We start from the raw sequence: 25,808 nt of genomic DNA on the forward strand, positions 1-25,808 counted from the left end.
ATCTGCTGCTTGCTTCTACATAAAGACATGCATCTGTATGGCAGCCTACTCTCAGAGCACTATCAGAAATGGTCTGCTTGCTTCTTGTGGTTGAGGACGGTGAGAATGAAACCCTGGGTATCGTCACAGAGCAGAGATGTACATATTTATCTACTGAACCAGACATCCTTCCTCTGGTCGGGTGAGACACAGACCTACCGCTATGTCATCTTCCTCTGGTCGGGTGAGACACAGACCTACCGCTATGTCATCTTCCTCTGGTCGGGTGGGACACAGACCTACCGCTATGTCATCTTCCTCTGGTCGGGTGAGACACAGACCTACCGCTATGTCATCTTCCTCTGGTCGGGTGGGACACAGACCTACCGCTATGTCATCTTCCTCTGGTCGGGTGAGACACAGACCTAGATGTCATCTTCCTCTGGTCGGGTGGGACACAGACCTACCGCTATGTCATCTTCCTCTGGTCGCTATGTCATCTTCCTCTGGTCGGGTGGGACACAGACCTATGTCACCGACACAGATGTCATCTTCCTCTGGACACAGACCCACCACTATGTCATCTTCCTCTGGTCGGGGGACACAGACCTACCGCTATGTCATCTTCCTCTGGTCGGGTGGGACACAGACCTACCGCTATGTCATCTTCCTCCTGGGACACAGACCGCTATGTCATCTTCCTCTGGTCGGGTGGGACACAGACCTACCGCTATGTCATCTTCCTCTGGTCGGGTGGGACATAGACCTACCACTATGTCATCTTCCTCTGGTCGGGTGGGACATAGACCTACCGCTATGTCATCTTCCTCTGGTCGGGTGAGACACAGACCTACCGCTATGTCATCTTCCTCTGGTCGGGTGGGACATAGACCTACCGCTATGTCATCTTCCTCTGGTCGGGTGGGACACAGACCTACCGCTATGTCATCTTCCTCTGGTCGGGTGGGACATAGACCCACCGCTATGTCATCTTCCTCTGGTCGGGTGGGACATAGACCTACCGCTATGTCATCTTCCTCTGGTCGGGTGGGACACAGACCTACCGCTATGTCATCTTCCCTCTGGTCGCTATGTCATCTTCCTCTGGTGGGACACAGACCTACCGCTATGTCATCTTCCTCTGGTCGGGTGGGACATAGACCTACCGCTATGTCATCTTCCTCTGGTCGGGTGGGACACAGACCTACCGCTATGTCATCTTCCTCTGGTCGGGTGGGACACAGACCTACCGCTATGTCATCTTCCTCTGGTCGGGTGGGACATAGACCTACCGCTATGTCATCTTCCTCTGGTCTGGGGTGGGACATAGACCCACCGCTATGTCATCTTCCTCTGGTCGGGTGGGACACAGACCTACCGCTATGTCATCTTCCTCTGGTCGGGTGGGACATAGGCTATGTCACGGGTGGGACACAGACCTACCGCTATGTCATCTTCCTCTGGTCGGGTGGGGACATAACATCTTCCTCTGGTGGGTCATATGTCATGTATACCTTCATAATGTCAACACCTGTTTGATAGCGTTCTGTCTATGTGATGAGTTCCTGTAGAGACTCTTCCATTAGGTGGAAGTGGACCTCTTGGTTCAGTCTCCTTCCAACCTGGACCGGCCTGCCTGACCTTCTCTAACCTTCTCAAACTACGCTGTCAGTGAGGGCCTCATGCTGTGTCTGTGTGGGAGTATTGCATCACACACATACACATACACATACACATACACATACACACACACACACACACACACACACACACACACACACACACACACACACACACAGTATAGGTTTTTACATTTCTGTTCCGCATGAAAATAGTAACACCAGCCCACACTACACACAGTGTGAAAAACCCTTCCTCTTTCTGGCCAGTCACTGCTGTTTAGAGACCTGGTTACCAGCATGACAGATATATATAGTCTCTGTCTGTTTAGAGACCTGGTTACCAGCATGACAGATATATATAGTCTCTGTCTGTTTAGAGACCTGGTTACCAGCATGACAGATATATATAGTCTCTGTCTGTTTAGAGACCTGGTTACCAGCATGACAGATATATATAGTCTCTGTCTGTTTTAGAGACCTGGTTACCAGCATGACAGATATATATAGTCTCTGTCTGTTTAGAGACCTGGTTACCAGCATGACAGATATATATAGTCTCTGTCTGTTTAGAGACCTGGTTACCAGCATGACAGATATATATAGTCTCTGTCTGTTTAGTAGAGACCTGGTTACCAGCATGACAGATATATATAGTCTCTGTCTGTTTAGTAGAGACCTGGTTACCAGCATGACAGATATATATAGTCTCTGTCTGTTTAGTAGAGACCTGGTTACCAGCATGACAGATATATATAGTCTCTGTCTGTTTAGTAGAGACCTGGTTACCAGCATGACAGATATATATAGTCTCTGTCTGTTTACTAGAGACCTGGTTACCAGCATGACAGATATATATAGTCTCTGTCTGTTTAGAGACCTGGTTACCAGCATGACAGATATATATAGTCTCTGTCTGTTTACTAGAGACCTGGTTACCAGCATGACAGATATATATATAGTCTCTGTCTGTTTACTAGAGACCTGGTTACCAGCATGACAGATATATATAGTCTATGTCTGTTTAGTAGAGACCTGGTTACCAGCATGACAGATATATATAGTCTCTGTCTGTTTACTAGAGACCTGGTTACCAGCATGACAGATATATATAGTCTCTGTCTGTTTACTAGAGACCTGGTTACCAGCATGACAGATATATATATATATAGTCTCTGTCTGTTTAGTAGAGACCTGGTTACCAGCATGACAGATATACAGTGCCTTGCGAAAGTATTCGGCCCCCTTGAACTTTGCGACCTTTTGCCACATTTCAGGCTTCAAACATAAAGATATAAAACTGTATTTTTTTGTGAAGAATCAACAAGTGGGACACAATCATGAAGTGGAACGACATTTATTGGATATTTCAAACTTTTTTAACAAATCAAAAGCTGAAAAATTGGGCGTCTACCGAGCCTGTTAAAACCTTCCAATGTCTCCTCTACCTGGCCTCCAATGCCTCCTCTACCTGGCCTCCAATGCCTCCTCTACCTGGCCTGTTAAACCTTCCAATGCCTCCTCTACCAAGCCTGTTAAACCTTCCAATACCTCCTCTCCCTGGCCTCCAATGCCTCCTCTACCTGGCCTGTTAACTTTCCAATACCTCCTCTACCTGGCCTCCAATGCCTCCTCTACCTGGCCTGTTAACCTTCCAATGCCTCCTCTACCTGGCCTGTTAACCTTCCAATGCCTCCTCTACCTGGCCTGTTAACCTTCCAATGCCTCCTCTACCTGGCCTGTTAAACCTTCCAATGCCTCCTCTACCAATCCTGTTAAACCTTCCAATCCCTCCTCTACCTGGCCTCCAATGCCTCCTCTACCTGGCCTGTTAAACCTTCCAATGCCTCCTCTACCTGGCCTGTTAAACCTTCCAATGCCTCCTCTACCTAGCCTGTTAAAACCTTCCAATCCCTCCTCTACCTGGCCTCCAATGCCTCCTCTACCTGGCCTGTTAAACCTTCCAATCCCTCCTCTACCTGGCCTCCAATGCCTCCTCTACCTGGCCTGTTAAACCTTCCAATGCCTCCTCTACCTGGCCTGTTAAACCTTCCAATCCCTCCTCTACCTGGCCTCCAATGCCTCCTCTACCTGGCCTGTTAAACCTTCCAATGCCTCCTCTACCTGGCCTGTTAAACCTTCCAATGCCTCCTCTACCTAGCCTGTTAAAACCTTCCAATCCCTCCTCTACCTGGCCTCCAATGCCTCCTCTACCTGGCCTGTTAAACCTTCCAATGCCTCCTCTACCTGGCCTGTTAAACCTTCCAATACCTCCTCTACCTGGCCTCCAATGCCTCCTCTACCTGGCCTGTTAAACCTTCCAATGCCTCCTCTACCTGGCCTCCAATGCCTCCTCTACCTGGCCTGTTAAACCTTCCAATGCCTCCTCTACCTGGCCTCCAATGCCTCCTCTACCTGGCCTGTTAAACCTTCCAATACCTCCTCTACCTGGCCTCCAATGCCTCCTCTACCTGGCCTGTTAAACCTTCCAATGCCTCCTCTACCTAGCCTGTTAAAACCTTCCAATCCCTCCTCTACCTGGCCTCCAATGCCTCCTCTACCTGGCCTGTTAAACCTTCCAATGCCTCCTCTACCTGGCCTCCTCTACCTGGCCTGTTAAACCTTCCAATGCCTCCTCTACCTGGCCTCCAATGCCTCCTCTACCTGGCCTGTTAAACCTTCCAATGCCTCCTCTACCTGGCCTCCAATGCCTCCTCTACCTGGCCTGTTAAAACCTTCCAATGCCTCCTCTACCTGGCCTCCAATGCCTCCTCTACCTGGCCTGTTAAACCTTCCAATGCCTCCTCTACCTGGCCTGTTAAACCTTCCAATGCCTCCTCTACCTAGCCTGTTAAAACCTTCCAATCCCTCCTCTACCTGGCCTCCAATGCCTCCTCTACCTGGCCTGTTAAACCTTCCAATGCCTCCTCTACCTGGCCTGTTAAACCTTCCAATACCTCCTCTACCTGGCCTCCAATGCCTCCTCTACCTGGCCTGGTAAAACCTTCCAATGCAATTGCGAAGCCAGATTAATTCATTGCTATGGCTAATTTACTCCCAGGATTACTAATGAAATACCGACAGAGGGAGTGATGTTATTACCCAGGGTGCACATCTCATGACTTTGCTGCTCTCTTTTCACATAAGGTGTCGTGAAACAAAGTTGTTAGTGTTGATTTACATATTTGTAATGGGATTGTCTTTAACTAAATAAATCATAAACCCTCTTTTTTATTTATTTAACAAGATGAATATGCATCTTGTTATTCTAAGTTGTATGTTATTGATTTACTCCTTCTGTGGGAAACAATCCATTACCCACCTCAAACAACAACATTACTGCTGCACAGTTGTGGTTTCCACAGTTCGACTAGCCTGGAATCCAAGCTGATAGACTCTGTTTCACCAGCACATCTGTTTGGATTCCAGGCTGTTCAACATTTAGCCCCTTGAAAGTTGGGCGAAAAACTATCCTGTCCACATTTAACCGTGCTGCAGATTCAGCCCTATAGAACTCTATTCAACATGAATAAGGGGAATTCTCCATCCTTCTACCGTGCTCCAGATTCAGCCCTATAGAACTCTATTCAACATGAATAAGGGGAATTCTCCATCCTTCTACCGTGCTGCAGATTCAGCCCATGAATAGAATTCTCCCTCCTCTATTCAACATGAATACATGGGGAATTCTCCCTCCTTCTACCGTGCTGCAGATTCAGCCCTATAGAACTCTATTCAACATGAATAAGGGGAATTCTCCCTCCTTCTACCGTGCTGCAGATTCAGCCCTATAGAACTCTATTCAACATGAATAAGGGGAATTCTCCCTCCTTCTACCGTGCTGCAGATTCAGCCCTATAGAACTCTATTCAACATGAATAAGGGGAATTCTCCCTCCTTCTACCGTGCTGCAGATTCAGCCCTATAGAACTCTATTCAACATGAAATTCTCCCTCCTTCATGCAGAATATAGGACTCTATTCAACATGAATAAGGGGAATTCCCTCCTTCTACCGTGCTGCAGATTCAGCCCTATAGAACTCTATTCAACATGAATAAGGGGAATTCTCCCTCCTTCTACCGTGCTGCAGATTCAGCCCTATAGAACTCTATTCAACATGAATAAGGGGAATTCTCCCTCCTTCTACCGTGCTGCAGATTCAGCCCTATAGAACTCTATTCAACATGAATAAGGGGAATTCTCCCTCCTTCTACCGTGCTGCAGATTCAGCCCTATAGAACTCTATTCAACATGAATAAGGGGAATTCTCCCTCCTTCTACCGTGCTGCAGATTCAGCCCTATAGAACTCTATTCAACATGAATAAGGGGAATTCTCCATCCTTCTACCGTGCTGCAGATTCAGCCCTATAGAACTCTATTCAACATGAATAAGGGGAATTCTCCTCCTTCTACCGTGCTGCAGATTCAGCCCTATAGAACTCTATTCAACATGAATAAGGGGAATTCTCCCTCCTTCTAGAACTCTATTCAACATGAATAAGGGGAATTCTCTCCTCCTTGCCGTGCTGCAGATTCAGCCCTATAGAACTCTATTCAACATGAATAAGGGGAATTCTCCCTCCTTCTACCGTGCTGCAGATTCAGCCCTATAGAACTCTATTCAACATGAATAAGGGGAATTCTCCTCCTTCTCAGATTCAGCCCCTTCTATTCCATGAATGCTGCAGATTCAGCCCTATAGAACTCTATTCAACATGAATAAGGGGAATTCCCTCCTTCTACCGTGCTGCAGATTCAGCCCTATAGAACTCTATTCAACATGAATAAGGGGAATTCTCCCTCCTTCTACCGTGCTGCAGATTCAGCCCTATAGAACTCTATTCAACATGAATAAGGGGAATCCCTCTCCCTGCAGATTCAGCCCTTCTATTCAACATGAATAAGGGGAATTCTCCCTCCTTCTACCTGCAGATTCAGCCCTATAGAACTCTATTCAACATGAATAAGGGGAATTCTCCCTCCTTCTACCGTGCTGCAGATTCAGCCCTATGGATGATGCTGCTCTGCCTTACTCTAGATTTTCCAGAACCGTGTGGGAGGATGCCATTACCTCTCATCTTTCTTGTCAGACTTCTGACTCTCCATCCATGAGACATGGTGTCTGTGAAGACTAGCCCAGCCTCCTCTCTCTAGTCTTCTGACTCTCCTCCCATGAGACATGGTGTCTGTGAAGACTAGCCCAGCCTCCTCTCTCTAGTCTTCTGACTCCATCCTCATGGTGTCTGTGAAGACACCATGTCTGACTCCACCCATGAGACATGGTGTCTGTGAAGACTAGCCCAGCCTCCTCTCTCTAGTCTTCTGACTCACAGACACCATGTCTCATGGTGTCTGAGAAGACTAGCCCAGCCTCCTCTCTCCAATAGATTTATGAGATATTGCTGTTTGTACACTATGCAGCTATTCTCCTGTCTGAGACATGTCTGTCTGAGGAAGCCCAGCCCCCACATTAATACAGGCCGACCTGTGTGCTGCTCCTCTGTCTCTGAAGACTGTGTCTGTGAAGCTAGCTGGTCTCCCAGTCCTGCAAGTCTTTCACCCTCAGAGGCACGTCAGAGAAGCAGACTGGACTTCACATAATAGAATGGTGTCGCGTGACCTTGTCTGTGTGTCACCCTCCACCCATGAGGGTGTCTGTGAAGATTGCCTCCTCTCTCTCATCCCAGACTACAAGTCTTTGACCCTCCAGACGAGACGGTGTCACTTTAATCTCTTGTCTCATTATCTCTTTACTCTTCTCAATATCTCTGTCTCTTGTCTCATTATCTCTTTACTCTTCTCAATATCTCTGTCTCTTGTCTCATTATCTCTTTACTCTTCTCAATATCTCTGTCTCTTGTCTCATTATCTCTTTACTCTTCTCAATATCTCTGTCTCTTGTCTCATTATCTCTTTACTCTTCTCAATATCTCTGTCTCTTGTCTCATTAGCTATTCTCTCTGTTCTGTCTGTCTGAGGAAAGCTTTCTCACATTAATATCTCTGTCTCTTGTCTCATTATCTCTGAAGACTGTTCTCAATATCTCTGTCTCTTGTCTCAGGCGTTATCAGGCACGTCTAAATCAGACTGGACTTGTCATAATAATCTCGTGAATATCTCTGTCTCTTGTCTCATTATCTCTTTACTCTTCTCAATATCTCTGTCTCTTGTCTCATTATCTCTTTACTCTTCTCAATATCTCTGTCTCTTGTCTCATTATCTCTTTACTCTTCTCAATATCTCTGTCTCTTGTCTCATTATCTCTTACTCTTGTGTCAGTCCAAAGGTTGATCACAGCCTTGAATCCTGTCTGTGAGGCTCTGACTGTTCCATTCTGCTAGAATCCATAGTGTGAAGACTAGCCCTGTTTAGTATGCTAATTAGAGGTCGGACGATTATGATTTTTCGATACCGATTATTGTAGGATCAAAAAATTAAATACCGATTAATCGGACAATTTTTATTTATTTGTAATAATGACAATTACAACAATACTGAATGAACAATGAACACTTTTATTTTAACTTAATATAATACATAAATAAAATATATTTAGTCTCAAGTAAATAATGAAACATCTTCAATTTGGTTTAAATAATGCAAAAACAAAGTGTTGGAGAAGAAAGTAAAAGTGCAATATGTGCCATGTAAGAAAGCTAACATTGAAGTTCCTTGCTCAGAACATGAGAACATATGAAAGCTGGTGGTTCCTTTTAACATGAGTCTTCAATATTCCCAGGTAAGAAGTTTTAGGTTGTAGTTATTATAGGAATTATAGGACTATTTCCCTCTATGCCATTTGTATTTTATTAACCTTTGACTATTGGATGTTCCTATAGGCACTTTAGTATTGCCAGTGTAACAGTATAGCTTCCGTCCCTCTCCTCGCTCCTCCCTGGTCTCGAACCAGCAACACAACGACAACAGCCACCATCGAAGCAGCGTTACCCATGCAGAGCAAGGGGGAACAACTACTAGAAGGCTCAGAGCGAGTGACGTTTGAAACGCTATTGGCGCGCGCTAACGAGCTAGCCATTTCACTTCATTTACACCAGCCTCATCTCGGGAGTTGATAGGCTTGAAGTCATAAACAGCGCAATGCTTGATGCACAACGAAGAGCTGCTGGCAAGAAAGTGCTGTTTGAATGTTTACAGACCTGCTTCTGCCTATCACCGCTCAGTCAAATACTTAGATACATACATATGATCTGACTGAGCATACAAGAATACAACGCAGGACACGCTAGATAATATCTAGTAATATCATCAACCATGTGTAGTTAACTAGTGATTATGATTGATTGTTTTTTATAAGATAAGTTTAATGCTATCTAGCAACTTACCTTGGCTTACTGCATTTGCGTAACACGCAGTCTCCTTGTGGAGTGCAACGAGAGAGAGGCAGGTCGTTATTGCGTTGGACTAGTTAACTGTAAGGTTGCAAGATTGGATCCCCCGATCGGACAAGTTGAAAATCTGTCGTTCTGACCCTGAACGAGGCAGTTAACTCACCGTTCCTCAGTTAAGAATGTGTTCTCTTAACTGACTTGCCTAGTTAAATAAAGGTATAAAACAAATGGCGCCCAAAAATACATATTTCCAATTGTTATGAAAACTTGAAATCGTCCCAATTTTATCGGCCATTCCGATTAGTCGGTCAACCTCTACTTCACATAGCACAGTTAGGACTGGGAACTTCACATAGCACAGTTAGGACTGGGAACTTCACATACTATAGGACTGGGAACTTCACATGGCACAGTTAGGACTGGGACCTTTACATGGTACAGTTAGGACTGGGGACTTTACATGGCACAGTTAGGACTGGGTACTTTACATGGTACAGTTAGGACTGGGACCTTTACATGGCACAGTTAGGACTGGGAACTTTACATGGCACAGTTTGGACTGGGAACTTTACATGGTACAGTTAGGACTGGGACCTTTACATGGTACAGTTAGGACTGGGACTTTACATGGCACAGTTAGGACTGGGAACTTTACATGGCACAGTTAGGACTGGGAACTTTACATGGCACAGTTAGGACTGGGAACTTTACATGGCACAGTTAGGACTGGGACCTTTACATGGCACAGTTAGGACTGGGACCTTTACATGGCACAGTTAGGACTGGGAACTTTACATGGCAGAGGAGGAGCACAGTTAGGACTGGGAAGTTTACATAGCAGAGGAGGGCACAGTTTGGACTGGGAAGTTTACATAGTATGGCACAGTTAGGACTGGGAACTTCACATGCTGTAGGAGGAGCACAGTTAGGACTGGGAACTTTTAGCAGAGGAGGAGCACAGTTAGGACTGGGAACTTTACATAGTATAGGAGGAGCACAGTTAGGAATGGGAACTTCACATACTGTAGGAGGGCACAGTTAGGACTGGGAACTTCACATAGCAGTGGAGGAGCACAGTTAGGACTGGGACCTTTACATAGTATGGCACAGTTAGGACTGGGAACTTTACATGACAGTGGGGAGCACAGTTAGGACTGAGACCTTTACATAGTATAGGCGGAGCACTGTTAGGACTGGGAACCATAGTATAGGAGGGCACAGTTAGGACTGGGACCTTTACATGGCACAGTTAGGACTGGGAACTTTACATGGTACAGTTAGGACTGGGACTTTACATAGTATAGGAGGAGCACAGTTAGGACTGGGAACTTTACATAGTATAGGAGGAGCACAGTTAGGACTGGGAACTTTACATGGCAGTGGAGGAGCACAGTTAGGACTGGGACCTTTACATAGTAGAGGAGGAGCACAGTTAGGACTGGGAACTTTACATAGTGTAGGAGGAGCACAGTTAGGACTGGGAACTTTACATAGTATAGGAGGAGCACAGTTAGGACTGGGAACTTTACATAGCAGAGGAGGAGCACAGTTAGGACTGGGAACTTTACATAGTATAGGAGGAGCACAGTTAGGACTGGGAACTTTACATAGTAGGAGGAGCACAGTTAGGACTGGGAACTTTTAGCATGGAGGAGCACAGTTAGGACTGGGAACTTTACATAGCTAGGAGGAACACAGTTAGGACTGGGAACTTTACATAGCATTGGAGGAGCACAGTTAGGACTGGGAACTTTACATAGCTAGGAGGAGCACATTTAGGACTGGGACCTTTACATAGTATAGGAGGAGCACAGTTAGGACTGGGAACTTTACATAGTATAGGAGCACAGTTAGGACTGAGACCTTTACATGGCACAGTTAGGACTGGGAACTTTACATGGTACAGTTAGGACTGGGAAGTTTACATAGTATAGGAGGAGCACAGTTAGGACTGGGAACTTTACATAGTATAGGAGGAGCACAGTTAGGACTGGGAACTTTACATGGCAGTGGAGGAGCACAGTTAGGACTGGGACCTTTACATAGCAGAGGAGGAGCACAGTTAGGACTGGGAACTTTACATAGTATAGGAGGGCACAGTTAGGACTGGGAACTTTACATAGTATGGCACAGTTAGGACTGGAAACTTTACATAGCAGAGGAGGGCACAGTTAGGACTGGGACCTTTACATACTATAGGAGGAGCACAGTTAGGACTGGGAACTTTACATAGTATAGGAGGAGCACAGTTAGGACTGGGACCTTTACATGGTATAGGAGGAGCACAGTTAGGACTGGTAACTTTACATGGTATAGGAGGAGCACAGTTAGGACTGGGAACTTTACATAGCTAGGAGGAGCACAGTTAGGACTGGGAACTTTACATAGCAGTGGAGGAGCACAGTTAGGACTGGGAACTTTACATAGCTAGGAGGAGCACAGTTAGGACTGGGTACTTTACACGGTACAGTTAGGACTGGGACCTTTACATGGTACAGAGGACTGGGAACTTTACATGGCACAGTTAGGACTGGGAACTTTACATGGCATAGGAGGACCACTGTTAGGACTGGGAACTTTTACATGGCAGAGGAGGACCACTGTTAGGACTGGGAACTTTACATAGCAGAGGAGGAGCACAGTTAGGACTGGGAACTTTACATAGCAGTGGAGGAGCACAGTTAGGACTGGGAACTTTACATAGCTAGCAGAGGAGGAGCACTGTTAGGACTGGAACTTCACATAGCAGTTAGGACTGGGAGCACATAGTATAGGAGGAGCACAGTTAGGACTGGGAACTTTACATAGTATAGAGGAGGACTGAGACCTTTACATGGCACAGTTAGGACTGGGAACTTACATGGTACAGCAGAGGAGGAGCACTGTTAGGACTGGGAACTTTACATAGTAGAGGAGGAGCACTGTTAGGACTGGGAACTTCACATAGCAGAGGAGGAGCACTGTTAGGACTGGGACCTTCACATAGCAGAGGAGGAGCACTGTTAGGACTGGGAACTTCACATAGCAGAGGAGGAGCACTGTTAGGACTGGGAACTTCACATAGTAGAGGAGGAGCACTGTTAGGACTGGGAACTTCACATAGCAGAGGAGGAGCACAGTTAGGACTGGGAACTTACATACTATAGGAGGAGCACAGTTAGGACTGGGAACTTTACATAGTATAGGAGGAGCACAGTTAGGACTGGGAACTTTACATAGTATAGGAGGAGCACAGTTAGGACTGGGAACTTTACATGGCACAGTTAGGACTGGGAACTTTACATAGCTAGGAGGAGCACAGTTAGGACTGGGAACTTTACATAGCACAGTTAGGACTGGGAACTTTACATACTATAGGAGGAACACAGTTAGGACTGGGAACTTTACATAGTAGAGGAGGACCACTGTTAGGACTGGGAAGTTTGTAGCAGTGGAAGATCAGAGATTCTGGGAACACATAGCTTGGAGGAGAAGTTAGGACTGGGAACTTTACATAGCACAGTCAGGACTGGAACTTAGTATAGCTTTAAGATGCTAACTCCTCGTTATTCTCAGTGCCTGAGACCCTCCTCCAGGGTCTGTGGTTCCACTTTTTGATTGCCTAACTCAGCCAGGTGTATCAGTCAGTAAGTGAGTTGGAGAATTAGCTGCAGATTGACAAGGTTTAAAAAAAAAAACCCACTTCTCCCCATCTCATCAGAGACCACGGAGCAGTTTAGACTCTCTCTCTGCAGGTACAAACCCGCATCCATTACTGTTCTGGCAGAAAACACTGAGGCCGCTTCCCAAATGGCCTGGAGTGCACTATATAGGGACTATGGTGTCATTTTAGGAGTCATCCGGAGACATTACTGTGTGAAAAGGTATTGGACCAGGTAGTGTCTGTCTGCTGTCTCTACCCTCTGTGCTTTAGGGAACATTGCAGAACATCACTAACTAAAGGAAGTGGATGACTCAGAACATACAAATCAAATCAAATGTTATTTGTCACATACACATGGTTAGCAGATGTTAATGAGAGTGTAGCGAAATGCTTGTGCTTCTAGTTCCGACAATGCAGTGATAACCAACAAGTAATCTAACTAACAATTCCAAAACTACTGTCTTATACACAGTGTAAGGGGATAAAGAATATGTACATAAAGATATATGAATGAGTGATGGTACAGAGCAGCATACAGTAGATGGTATCGAGTACAGTATATACATATGAGATGAGTATGTAGACAAAGTAAACAAAGTGGCATAGTTAAAGTGGCTAGTGATACATGTATTACATAAGGATGCAGTCGATGATGTAGAGTACAGTATATACGTATGCATATGAGATGAATAATGTAGGGTAAGTAACATTATATAAGGTAGCATTGTTTAAAGTGGCTAGTGATATATTTACATCATTTCCCATCAATTCCCATTATTAAAGTGGCTGGAGTTGGGTCAGTGTCAATGACAGTGTGTTGGCAGCAGCCACTCAATGTTAGTGGTGGCTGTTTAACAGTCTGATGGCCTTGAGATAGAAGCTGTTTTTCAGTCTCTCGGTCCCAGCTTTGATGCACCTGTACTGACCTCGCCTTCTGGATGATAGCGGGGTGAACAGGCAGTGGTTCGGGTGGTTGATGTCCTTGATGATCTTTATGGCCTTCCTGTGACATCGGGTGGTGTCCTGGAGGGCAGGTAGTTTGCCCCGGTGATGCGTTGTGCAGACCTCACTACCCTCTGGAGAGCCTTACGGTTGAGGGCGGAGCAGTTGCCGTACCAGGCGGTGATACAGCCCGCCAGGATGCTCTCGATTGTGCATCTGTAGAAGTTTGTGAGTGCTTTTGGTGACAAGCCAAATTTCTTCAGCCTCCTGAGGTTGAAGAGGCGCTGCTGCACCTTCTTCACGACGCTGTCAGTGTGAGTGGACCAATTCAGTTTGTCTGTGATGTGTATGCCGAGGAACTTAAAACTTGCTACCCTCTCCACTACTGTTCCATCGATGTGGATAGGGGGGTGTTCCCTCTGCTGTTTCCTGAAGTCCACAATCATCTCCTTAGTTTTGTTGACGTTGAGTGTGAGGTTATTTTCCTGACACCACACTCCGAGGGCCCTCACCTCCTCCCTGTAGGCCGTCTCGTCGTTGTTGGTAATCAAGCCTACCACTCAGGCTTTACATTGCAGAACACACAGTAACTAAAGGAAGTGGATGACTCAGGCTTTACATTGCAGAACACACAGTAACTAAAGGAAGTGGATGACTCAGGCTTTACATTGCAGAACACACAGTAACTAAAGGAAGTGGATGACTCAGGCTTTACATTGCAGAACACACAGTAACTAAAGGAAGTGGATGCAGGCTTTACATTGCAGAACTAAAGGAAGTGGATGACTCAGGCTTTACATTGCAGAACACACAGTAACTAAAGGAAGTGGATGACTCAGGCTTTACATTGCAGGACATACAGTAACTAAAGGAAGTGGATGACTCAGGCTTTACATTGCAGAACTAAAGGAAGTGGATGACTCAGGCTTTACATTGCAGAACACACAGTAACTAAAGGAAGTGGATGACTCAGGCTTTACATTGCAGAACTAAAGGAAGTGGATGACTCAGGCTTTACATTGCAGAACACACAGTAACTAAAGGAAGTGGATGACTCAGGCTTTACATTGCAGGACACACAGTAACTAAAGGAAGTGGATGACTCAGGCTTTACATTGCAGAACACACCGTAACTAGTGTGCCTATTCCCTATATTGGGTGCCTACAGGGTGCCTATAAGTATCTCTGGATAAGAGGGTCTGCTAAATGACTAATATGTAAATATATATACTGTATATGAGGTGTTTGGAAATAGCCACGGGATGTTTTTTTGGTTTGCTAATTTAGTAGCGACTTTCGCTATCTAGTGGTTAGCTTCTTCCAAAATCAAGCATTCACTTAGTAACAGCACAGAATACCCTCCTTGATCAAGATTCTTGTTGTTTAATATTTGTTTTGTGCGTGCAGAAAACTGTGAGTAGCGTTTTTTTGTTTGTTACTTCTATAACTTTGAGCTGGGATGTCTGTCCTGCAAATACTGTATTTTAGGTCTGCGACTTTATAAAATGTTCGCAATTTGCTCGTTAGCATTTGGTTAGCATTCTCTATGGGATTTTTAACATGTTAGCATTTAGTTAGCATTCTCTATGGGATATTAACATGTTAGCATTTAGTTAGCATTCTCTATGGGATATTAACATGTTAGCATTTAGTTAGCATTCTTTATGGGATTGTAACGTGTTAGCATTGCTAACCTTCTGATTCCAGAGGCTCGGGGTTCTAAAATGGCGCCCCTTGTGTTCAGTGCTGGTATTACTGAATATGTCACTGATTATGTCACCTGTCTCTCCTCCCTCTGGCACCTGTCTCTCCTCCCTCTGGCACCTGTCTCTCCTCCCTCTGGCACCTGTCTCTACTCCCTCTGGCACCTGTCTCTACTCCCTCTGGCACCTGTCTCTACTCCCTCTGGCACCTGTCTCTACTCCCTCTGGCACCTGTCTCCTACTCCCTCTGGCACCTGTCTCCTACTCCCTCTGGCACCTGTCTCCTACTCCCCCTCTGGCACCTGTCTCCTACTCCCTCTGGCACCTGTCTCCTACTCCCTCTGGCACCTGTCTCTGTGTTAGTGTCAGTGCAGTAATGGACTGATAGAGTTGAAGACTATTTTCTCTTTCAGTTGATCAGATCTTTTCTCTGGCCAGTCAGACCCCTGCGGTGGTGCTTTTGACAAGTGGAAAATGACCTCTCATTGTTGAAACCCAGTCACAGTGAGGTATCTGGTAGGGGATTCTCTCTCTCTCCCCCGCCTCTCTTCGGTCAAACCAGGTGTGAAACTATAATTATCACAGTTTCTGTTCTGTGTCTGAGCTTCTTTCCCACCAATAAGGTGTAATGATTTTGTGTTGATAATTAGATTGTGTCAGTGTGCACGCTGTGACTGACACAGCTGTAGATGGCCACAGATAAGTGTAATTTTGTTATTCTACTGTGATGGGGCTATCTTATTCAATTATAGTGACAAGTTACCGGACTCTATGCGGACACTGGAGAAAGGCTGTTGGCTTCGCAAGGCCTCAGCTGAGTTTTGGTGTGTTAGGTTTGTGTGTTTCTGTGGGGCAGAGCATAGTTATCGTTATTAGATGTTGTACATTTTCATTTACATTTATGTTGTGTGTTTCTGTAGGGTAGAGCAGATCCAGATAGTTATCGAGGAGTATTAGATGTTGTGTGTTTCTGTAGGGCAGCCTGATGACATCCAGGGATTAGAGCCACTTTCTGTAGTGCATCTGTGACAGTTATCGAGGGGTATTAGATGTTGTGTGTTTCTGTAGAGCAGAGTGTTGTGATAGTTATCGAGGGGTATTAGATGTTGTGTATTTCTGTAGAGCAGAGTGTTGTGATAGTTATCGAGGGGTATTAGATGTTGTGTGTTTCTGTAGGGCAGAGCGTTGTGATAGTTATCGAGGGGTATTAGATGTTGTGTGTTTAATAATAATATATAATATAATAATATTTAATAGTTATCGAGGGGTATTAGATGTTGTGTGTTTCTGTAGGGCAGAGCGTTGTGATAGTTATCGAGGGGTATTAGATGTTGTGTGTTTCTGTAGGGCAGAGCAGAGCGTTGTGATAGTTATCGAGGGGTATTAGATGTTGTGTGTTTCTGTAGAGCAGAGCAGAGCGTTGTGATGTTGTTTCTGAGGGCAGATTAGATGTTGTGTGTTTCTGTAGAGCAGAGCAGAGCGTTGTGATGTGTGGTAGGGCAGAGCGTTGTGATAGTTATCGAGGGGTATTAGATGTTGTGTGTTTCTGTAGAGCAGAGCATTGTGATAGTTATCGAGGGTATTAGATGTTGTGTGTTTCTGTAGAGCAGAGCGTTGTGATAGTTATCGAGGGTATTAGATGTTGTGTGTTTCTGTAGAGCAGTTAGAGCTGGTGTTATTTTAAGGGAGTTTGATCTAGTTATCGAGGGTATTAGATGTTACTGGCCCTGACATGCTGTTCCACACCCTGTTGTGATGTTATCTATTCATGCTGTTCCACACTGGCCCAGCAGAGCAGTTGTGATAGTTATCGAGGGTATTAGATGTTGTGTGTTTCTGCCAGGGCAGAGCGTTGTGATAGTTATCGAGGGGTATTAGATGTTGTGTGTTTCTGTGGGGCAGAGCGTTGTGATAGTTATCGAGGGTATTAGATGTTGTGTGTTTCTGTAGGGCAGAGCGTTGTGATAGTTATCGAGGGTATTAGATGTTGTGTGTTTCTGTGCTACAGCAGAGCAGAGTGTTGTGATAGTTATCGAGGGTATTAGATGTTGTGTGTTTCTGTAGAGCAGAGCGTTGTGATAGTTATCGAGGGGTATTAGATGTTGTGTGTTTCTGTAGAGCAGAGCGTTGTGATAGTTATCGAGGGTATTAGATGTTGTGTGTTTCTGTAGAGCAGAGCGTTGTGATAGTTATCGAGGGTATTAGATGTTGTGTGTTTCTGTAGAGCAGAGCGTTGTGATAGTTATCGAGGGTATTAGATGTTGTGTGTTTCTGTGGGTAGAGCAGAGCGTTGTGATAGTTATCGAGGGGTATTAGATGTTGTGTGTTTCTGTAGAGCAGAGTGATGGTTATAGTTGTGATGTTGTGTGTTTCTGTAGAGCAGAAAGTGATAGTTATCGAGGGGTATTAGATGTTGTGTGTTTCTGTAGGGCAGAGCAGAGCGTTGTGATAGTTATCGAGGGGTATTAGATGTTGTGTTTCTGCAGGGCAGTGATAGTTACGAGGGGTATTAGATGTTGTGTGTTTCTGTAGAGCAGAAAGTGATAGTTATCGAGGGTATTAGATGTTGTGTGTTTCAGGGCAGAGCGTTGTGATAGTTATCGAGGGGTATTAGATGTTGTGTGTTTCTGTAGGGCAGAGCGTTGTGATAGTTATCGAGGGGTATTAGATGTTGTGTGTTTCTGTAGGGCAGAGCGTTGTGATAGTTATCGAGGGGTATTAGATGTTGTGTGATAGGGGAGCAGCAGAGCGTTGTGATAGTTATCGAGGGTATTAGATGTTGTGTGTTTCTGTAGGGCAGAGTGTTGTGATAGTTATCGAGGGGTATTAGATGTTGTGTGTTTCTGTGCTACAGCAGAGCGTTGTGATAGTTATCGAGGGGTATTAGATGTTGTGTGTTTCTGTAGAGCAGAGCGCTGTGTTGTAGTTATCGAGGGTATTAGATGTTGTGTGTTTCTGTAGAGCAGAGCGTTGTGATAGTTATCGAGGGTATTAGATGTTGTGTGTTTCTGTAGGGCAGAGCGTTGTGATAGTTATCGAGGGTATTAGATGTTGTGTGTTTCTGTAGAGCAGAGCGTTGGATAGTTATCGAGGGGTATTAGATGTTGTGTGTTTCTGTGGGGCAGAGCGTTGTGATAGTTATCGAGGGTATTAGATGTTGTGTGTTTCTGTAGGGCCCTGAGCAGAGCGTTGTGATAGTTATCGAGGGGTATTAGATGTTGTGTGTTTCTGTGGCAGAGCGTTGTGATAGTTATCGAGGGTATTAGATGTTGTGTGTTTCTGTAGAGCAGAGCAGTTGTGATAGTTATCGAGGGGTATTAGATGTTGTGTGTTTCTGTGGGGCAGAAAGTGTTGTGATAGTTATCGAGGGGTATTAGATGTTGTGTGTTTCTGTAGAGCAGAGCGTTGTGATAGTTATCGAGGGTATTAGATGTTGTGTGTTTCTGTAGGGCAGAGCAGTTGTGATAGTTATAGGGTATTTAGAGCAGAGCGTTGTGATAGTTAGGGGTATTAGATGTTGTGTGTTTCTGTAGGCAGAGCAGAGCGTTGTGATAGTTATCGAGGGTATTAGATGTGTGTTTCTGTAGAGCTAGAGCAGAAAGTGATAGTTATCTGGGTATTAGATGGGGCAGAGCAGAAAGTGATGTGAGTTATTAGCTGTTTAGCCCTGTGCTACAGCAGAAAGTGATGGTTATAAGGGGTATTGATGTTGTGGCCCTGTGCTACAGCAGAAAGTGATGGTTATCTGATGGTTATTCAGAGCTGGTACCTGTTCCACACTGGCCCTGTGCTACAGCAGAAAGTGATGGTTATAGCTGGGGTATTATGCTGTTAGCCCTGCTACAGCAGAAAGTGATGGTTATAGCTGGGGTTATTCATGCTGTTCCACACTGGCCCTGTGCTACAGCAGAAAGTGATGGTTATAGCTGGGGTTATTCATGCTGTTCCACACTAGCCCTGTGCTACAGCAGAAAGTGATGGTTATAGCTGGGGTTGGTTATCTGTTCCACACTAGCCCTGTGCTACAGCAGAAAGTGATGGTTATAGCTGGGGTTATTCATGCTGTTCCACACTAGCCCTGTGCTACAGCAGAAAGTGATGGTTATAGCTGGGGTTATTCATGCTGTTCCACACTAGCCCTGTGCTACAGCAGAAAGTGATGGTTATAGCTGGGGTTATTCATGCTGTTCCACACTGGCCCTGTGCTACAGCAGAAAGTGATGGTTATAGCTGGGGTTATTCAGCCCTGTGTAGAGCAGAAATGGTATGGCGAGGGTTATTCATGCTGTTCCACACTGGCCCTGTGCTACAGCAGAAAGTGATGGTTATAGCTGGGGTTATTCATGCTGTTCCACACTAGCCCTGTGCTACAGCAGAAAGTGATGGTTATCAGCTGGGTGTGGTTATTGGGGTTATTCATGCTGTTCCACACTGGCCCTGTGCTACAGCAGAAAGTGATGGTTATAGCTGGGGTTATTCATGCTGTTCCACACTAGCCCTGTGCTACAGCAGAAAGTGATGGTTATAGCTGGGGTTATTCATGCTGTTCCACACTAGGTGATGGTTATAGCTGGGGTTATTCAGCTGTTCCACACTAGCCCTGTGCTACAGCAGAGTTAATTGGTTATAGCTGGGGTATTACATGCTGTTCCACACTAGCCCTGTGCTACAGCAGAGAGCCGTTGTGATAGTTATAGCGGGTATTATTCATGCTGTTCCTCACTAGCCCTGTGCTGTTCCACCCGCCCTGTGCCAGCAGGAAAGGATGGGATACCTGTGGGTTACAAGGTTTTGGCCCTGCTGTCAGCAGAAAGTGATGAGTGTATCGAGGGTTATGCTGCAGATGGTATGTTATTCATGCTGTTGTGTGTGTGTGCTACAGCAGAGTGGTGTGATGGTTATAGCTGTTAGGGTAGAACATATGTTTCATTGGTTGTTGATGACTGTGTGTTTGTGAGCAGCTGTGTGATGTTGTGTGTGTGGCCCTGTGTGTGTGTGTGTGTGTGATGTTGTGTGTTTCTGTAGGTCCTGCAGACAGTTGTGATGACGAGTGTGTGTGTGTTGTGTGTGTGTGTACAGCAGTGTGTGTTAATATTGTCTTGGTTGTTGATGACTGTGTTTGTGTATGTGTGTGTGTGTGTGTGTTGAACACTAGATGTTGTGTGTTGTTGTGACTGTGCAGCAGCAGATATGTGTCTTGTGTTGTGTGAGAGAGGCTGTGATAGAGTTATGAGGGTTTTCAGTATGTGTGTTTCCACCTGTGTCCACAGGGCAGAATGTTGTGGTGTTCCTGTGTTTGCAGCAGGTTGTGATGGGGTTATGTTGTGTGTTTCTGCCACTTGTTGTTGATGACTGTGTTTCACCCACAGAACCGTTGTGATGTGTGTGTGTTTCTGTAGGAGCTGCCGTTATGTTGTTGTGTGTGCCACACAACCATCCTGCCACACAACCATCCACACAACCATCCTGCCACACAACCATCCTGCCACACAACCGTCCTGCCACACAACCATCCTGGGGTCCTGCCACACAACCGTCCTGCCACACAACCATCCTGTGTCCACACACAGATCCTGCCACACAACCATAGGGTGCTACAGTTTCCTGCCAAAGTGATGGTTATAGCTGGGGTTATAGATGTTCCTGCCACTGTTCCACACCACACAGGGGTATTAGATGTTGCCCTGTGGCACAGCATCCTAACAACCATCCTGCCACAGCGTTTTGATAGCCACATATTAGATGTTGTGTGTTTCTCCTAGAGCAGAGCGTTGTGATGTTATCGCCATTTCCACAGCCTGTAGGCTAGAGCAGACCATCCTGATGGTTAACCATCCTATTAGACACCATGTTTCTGTAGGGCAGAGCGTTGTGATAGTCCTGCCAGGGTACATGTTGTGTGTTTCTGTACACAGACCGTTGTGATGTTATCCTGCCACACTCCTGAGCAGACTTGTGATAGTTATCGAGGGTATTAGATGTTGTGTGTTTCTGTACAGCAGAGCAGTAGAGATATACAGGGCCACGCGTCTTAGATGTTGTCTGTTTTTTATAGGCTTAGAGCTTCTCTCCCTCAGTTATCGAGGGGTATTAGATGTTGTGGTTTCTGTAGGGCGAGAGCGTTGCTGATAGCTATCAGGGGTATTAGATGTTGTGTCCACATACTAGAGACATGAGTTGTATAGTTATCGAGGGGTATTACATGTTGTGTGTCCACATAGAGCGTAGGTAGTTATCGAGGGTATTAGATGTTGTGTGTTACTGTAGGACAGAGCGTTGTGATGTTATCAGAGGGGTATTAGATTGTAGGTGTTTCTGTAGAGCACAGTGTGATGCAGGTGTTTTGGTAGAATGTCTCCATTAAACTAGAGCAGAGCGTTGTGATAGTTATCTGTTGTGTGTTTCCAGCAGAATGTTTCCCATGTTGTGTGTTTTTAGAGACAGACAGTTCAAGGTGATGATGTTGTGTGTTTCTGTAGGGCAGACGTTGTGATAGTTATCGAGGGGTATTAGATGTTGTGTGTTTCCACATGAGCCGTTGTCTAGTTATCCAGGGGTATTAGAGTTGTGTCACAGGTAGAGGATCTGAAGTCCAAACAGGAGTTGATGACACAGTGTTTTGTTGGGCAGAACAGAGCGTTGTGTTAGTTTCGAGGGTATTGATTGTGTGTTTCTGAGTGGACAGAGCGTTGTGATGGGGTATTAGATGTTGTGTGTTTCTGAAGGCAGCAGTCTGGGGTTATTAGATGTTGATGATGATAACAAATCTGGGGTTATTATTTTCTGTCTCATAGTATTAGATGTTGTCCTGTTTGTGAGCGAAAGTGAGGACTCAGCTGGTGTTATTTTAAGGGAGTTTGATCTCTGTGTGATCGTGAGAAAGCGTTGAGCTCTGATGGTCAGAGCTGGTACCTGTTCCACACTGGCCCTGTGCTACAGCAGAAAGTGATGGTTATAGCTGGGGTTATTCATGCTGTTCCACACTAGCCCTGTGCTACAGCAGAAAGTGATGGTTATAGCTGGGGTTATTCATGCTGTTCCACACTAGCCCTGTGCTACAGCAGAAAGTGATGGTTATAGCTGGGGTTATTCATGCTGTTCCACACTAGCCCTGTGCTACAGCAGAAAGTGATGGTTATAGCTGGGGTTATTCATGCTGTTCCACACTAGCCCTGTGCTACAGCAGAAAGTGATGGTTATAGCTGGGTATTCACACGAAGTCTATGTTCCACACATAGCTGGGGTTATTCTGCTGTTCCACACTAGCCCTGTGCTACAGCAGAAAGTGATGGTTATAGCTGGGGTTATTCACACGGTACCTGTTCCACACTAGCCCTGTGCTACAGCAGAAAGTGATGGTTATAGCTGGGGTTATTCATGCTGTTCCACACTGGCCCTGTGCTACAGCAGAAAGTGATGGTTATAGCTGGGGTTATTCACACGGTACCTGTTCCACACTGGCCCTGTGCTACAGCAGAAAGTGATGGTTATAGCTGGGGTTATTCATGCTGTTCCACACTGGCCCTGTGCTACAGCAGAAAGTGATGGTTATAGCTGGGGTTATTCAGCTGTTCACACTGGCCCTCCTGCTCCACACAATCTGATGGTTATAGCTAAGCCCATGTGTTCCACACTGGCCCTGTGCTACAGCAGAAAGTGATGGTTATAGCTGGGGTTATTCATGCTGTTCCACACTAGCCCTGTGCTACAGCAGAAAGTGATGGTTATAGCTGGGGTTATTCATGCTGTTCCACACTGGCCCTGTGCTACAGCAGAAAGTGATGGTTATAGCTGGGGTTATTCATGCTGTTCCACACTAGCCCTGTGCTACAGCAGAAAGTGATGGTTATAGCTGGGGTTATTCATGCTGTTCCACACTAGCCCTGTGCTACAGCAGAAAGTGATGGTTATAGCTGGGGTTATTCATGCTGTTCCACACTGGCCCTGTGCTACAGCAGAAAGTGATGGTTATAGCTGGGGTTATTCATGCTGTTCCACACTGGCCCTGTGCTACAGCAGAAAGTGATGGTTATAGCTGGGGTTATTCATGCTGTTCCACACTAGCCCTGTGCTACAGCAGAAAGTGATGGTTATAGCTGGGGTTATTCATGCTGTTCCACACTGGCCCTGTGCTACAGCAGAAAGTGATGGTTATAGCTGGGGTTATTCATGCTGTTCCACACTAGCCCTGTGCTACAGCAGAAAGTGATGGTTATAGCTGGGGTTATTCATGCTGTTCCACACTAGCCCTGTGCTACAGCAGAAAGTGATGGTTATAGCTGGGGTTATTCATGCTGTTCCACACTAGCCCTGTGCTACAGCAGAAAGTGATGGTTATAGCTGGGGTTATTCACACGGTACCTGTTCCACACTAGCCCTGTGCTACAGCAGAAAGTGATGGTTATAGCTGGGGTTATTCATGCTGTTCCACACTGGCCCTGTGCTACAGCAGAAAGTGATGGTTATAGCTGGGGTTATTCATGCTGTTCCACACTGGCCCTGTGCTACAGCAGAAAGTGATGGTTATAGCTGGGGTTATTCACACGGTACCTGTTCCACACTAGCCCTGTGCTACAGCAGAAAGTGATGGTTATAGCTGGGGTTATTCATGCTGTTCCACACTGGCCCTGTGCTACAGCAGAAAGTGATGGTTATAGCTGGGGTTATTCATGCTGTTCCACATGGCCCTGTGCTACAGCAGAAAGTGATGGTTATAGCTGGGGTTATTCATGCTGTTCCACACCTGTGCTACAGCAGCTGTTCAATTCTGTTAATCTACCCGCCCGGTGGGGTGGAGGGACACCTGTTGACAAGGTTTGTGCTGTCATCATCTGTAAAGTAGTCCCATCGACCAGGCTTCTGCATGGTATCCTTCCCCCAGCATCTGAGTCTAAACAAGACATGGCTTCCAGAGTCCTCCCCTTCACAAGTGGTGTGTGTGGTAGGTAGAACATATGTTGTCTTGGTTGTTGATGACTGTGTTTGCAGCAGATATGATGTGTGTGTGTGTGTGTGTGTGTGTGTGTGTGTGTGTGTGTGTGTGTGTGTGTGTGTGTGTGTGTGTGGTGTGTGTGTATGTGTGTGAAGGTAGAACATATGTTGTCTTGGTTGTTGATGACTGTGTTTGTATCAGATATGAAGTGTGTTCTGTGAGCTCGGCTGCCACTATGTTTTTGTATGACACCCACACAACCATCCTGCCACACAACCATCCTGCCACACAACCATCCCAGGCACACAACCATCCTGCCACTGTCCTGCCACACAACCATCCTGAACACAACCATCCTGCCACACAACCATCCTCCACACAACTGTCCTCTATCAATCTGAAGTCCACACAAAGTCCAGGCACACAACTGTCCTGCCACAACCGTCCTGCCACACAAGTCCTGCCACACAACCATCCTGCCACACAAGGCCTTCACAATGTCCTGACACAACCGTCCTGTCCCATCAATCAAAGTCAAACTGTCCTGCCACACAACTTCACACAACTGTCCTGCCACATCAACTGAAGTCTAAACTGCCACACAACCGTCCCTGCAACACAACCATCCTGCCACACAACCATCCTGCCACACAATCTGAATCCACACAACCATCCTGCCACACAAGTCCTGCCACACAACTGTCCTGCCACTGAACTGTCCTGCCACACAACCGTCCTGCCACACAACCGTCCTGCCACACAATCTGACACAACCATCCTACACAACAACACAACCATCCACTTCACAACTGTCCTGCCAATCTGTCCTGCCACACAACAAGCCCAGGCTTCACACAACCTGTCCTGTACACAACCGTCTGAACTAAACATCCTGCCACACAACCGGCCACACAACCTGTCCTGCCACACAACCATCCTGCCACACAACCGTCCTGCCACACAACCTCCTGCCACACAACCGTCCTGCCTGTAACAATCCTGCCACACAACCGTCCTAACACAACCGTCCTGCACACAACCGTCCTCACACAACTGTCCTGCCACACAACCATCCTGCCACACAACCGTCCTGCCACACAAGCCCAGGCTTCACACAACTGTCCTGTACACAACCGTCTAACACAACCGCCCAGGCCACACAACCGTGCCACACAACCATCCTGTACACAACCATCCTGCCTAAAACCATCCAGGCCACACAACCATCCTGCCACTCTATCCTGCCACATACCATCCTGCCACACAACCATCCTGCCACACAACCATCCCCACACAACCATCCTGCCACACTGAGGAGCCACAAGTCCACATCCTTTCTGTCCTTTTAATAGCCTCTATCTTCTCTCAGTCCCCTCAGCAATCTACAACTGTGATGTCCGTGGAGAAGCTGTCGCTATACAGATTGGAGACACAGTCCACATACTAGAGACATATGAAGGTAGGAACACACTGATGATACAGTCCACATACTAGAGACATATGAAGGTATACTGTACGTTTATAAGGGCACACTAAGTGACGACAATCCCGATCAGGTTACCAAGGATAATTGCAGGTGATTCTGTCGTTCTCAGTGACGCAGGTGTTTTGGTAAATGTCTCCATTAAACTCGTAGCTG

General features: G+C 46.0%; 1 protein-coding gene and 1 long non-coding RNA gene across 2 annotated transcripts in view; one reads left to right on the forward strand and one right to left on the reverse strand.

Annotated features, from left to right (window-relative positions):
* Positions 1 to 3,068: 3,068 nt before the first annotated feature.
* LOC127927282 (uncharacterized) lies at positions 3,069 to 4,181 on the reverse strand. The gene is made up of 3 exons (XR_008126804.1): positions 4,070 to 4,181; positions 3,648 to 3,845; positions 3,069 to 3,502 (listed from the first exon to the last, which is right to left on the reverse strand). It is a non-coding gene; the product is annotated as an uncharacterized LOC127927282 (long non-coding RNA).
* Positions 4,182 to 15,258: 11,077 nt separating this feature from the next.
* The window catches only part of LOC127927284 (dedicator of cytokinesis protein 1-like), a gene marked incomplete at its 3' end in the record, with an annotated part of 68,042 nt that continues 57,492 nt past the window's right edge, over positions 15,259 to 25,808 (forward strand). The window contains exons 1-3 of the mRNA XM_052513422.1: positions 15,259 to 15,283; positions 19,997 to 20,083; positions 25,539 to 25,628. Coding sequence (XP_052369382.1) covers positions 15,259 to 15,283; positions 19,997 to 20,083; positions 25,539 to 25,628 — 202 coding nt within the window. The remainder of the gene's footprint in view (positions 15,284 to 19,996; positions 20,084 to 25,538; positions 25,629 to 25,808) is intronic.

Source organism: Oncorhynchus keta, unplaced genomic scaffold (genome assembly GCF_023373465.1).
Source record: "Oncorhynchus keta strain PuntledgeMale-10-30-2019 unplaced genomic scaffold, Oket_V2 Un_scaffold_10_pilon_pilon, whole genome shotgun sequence".
Lineage (NCBI taxonomy): Eukaryota > Metazoa > Chordata > Actinopteri > Salmoniformes > Salmonidae > Oncorhynchus > Oncorhynchus keta.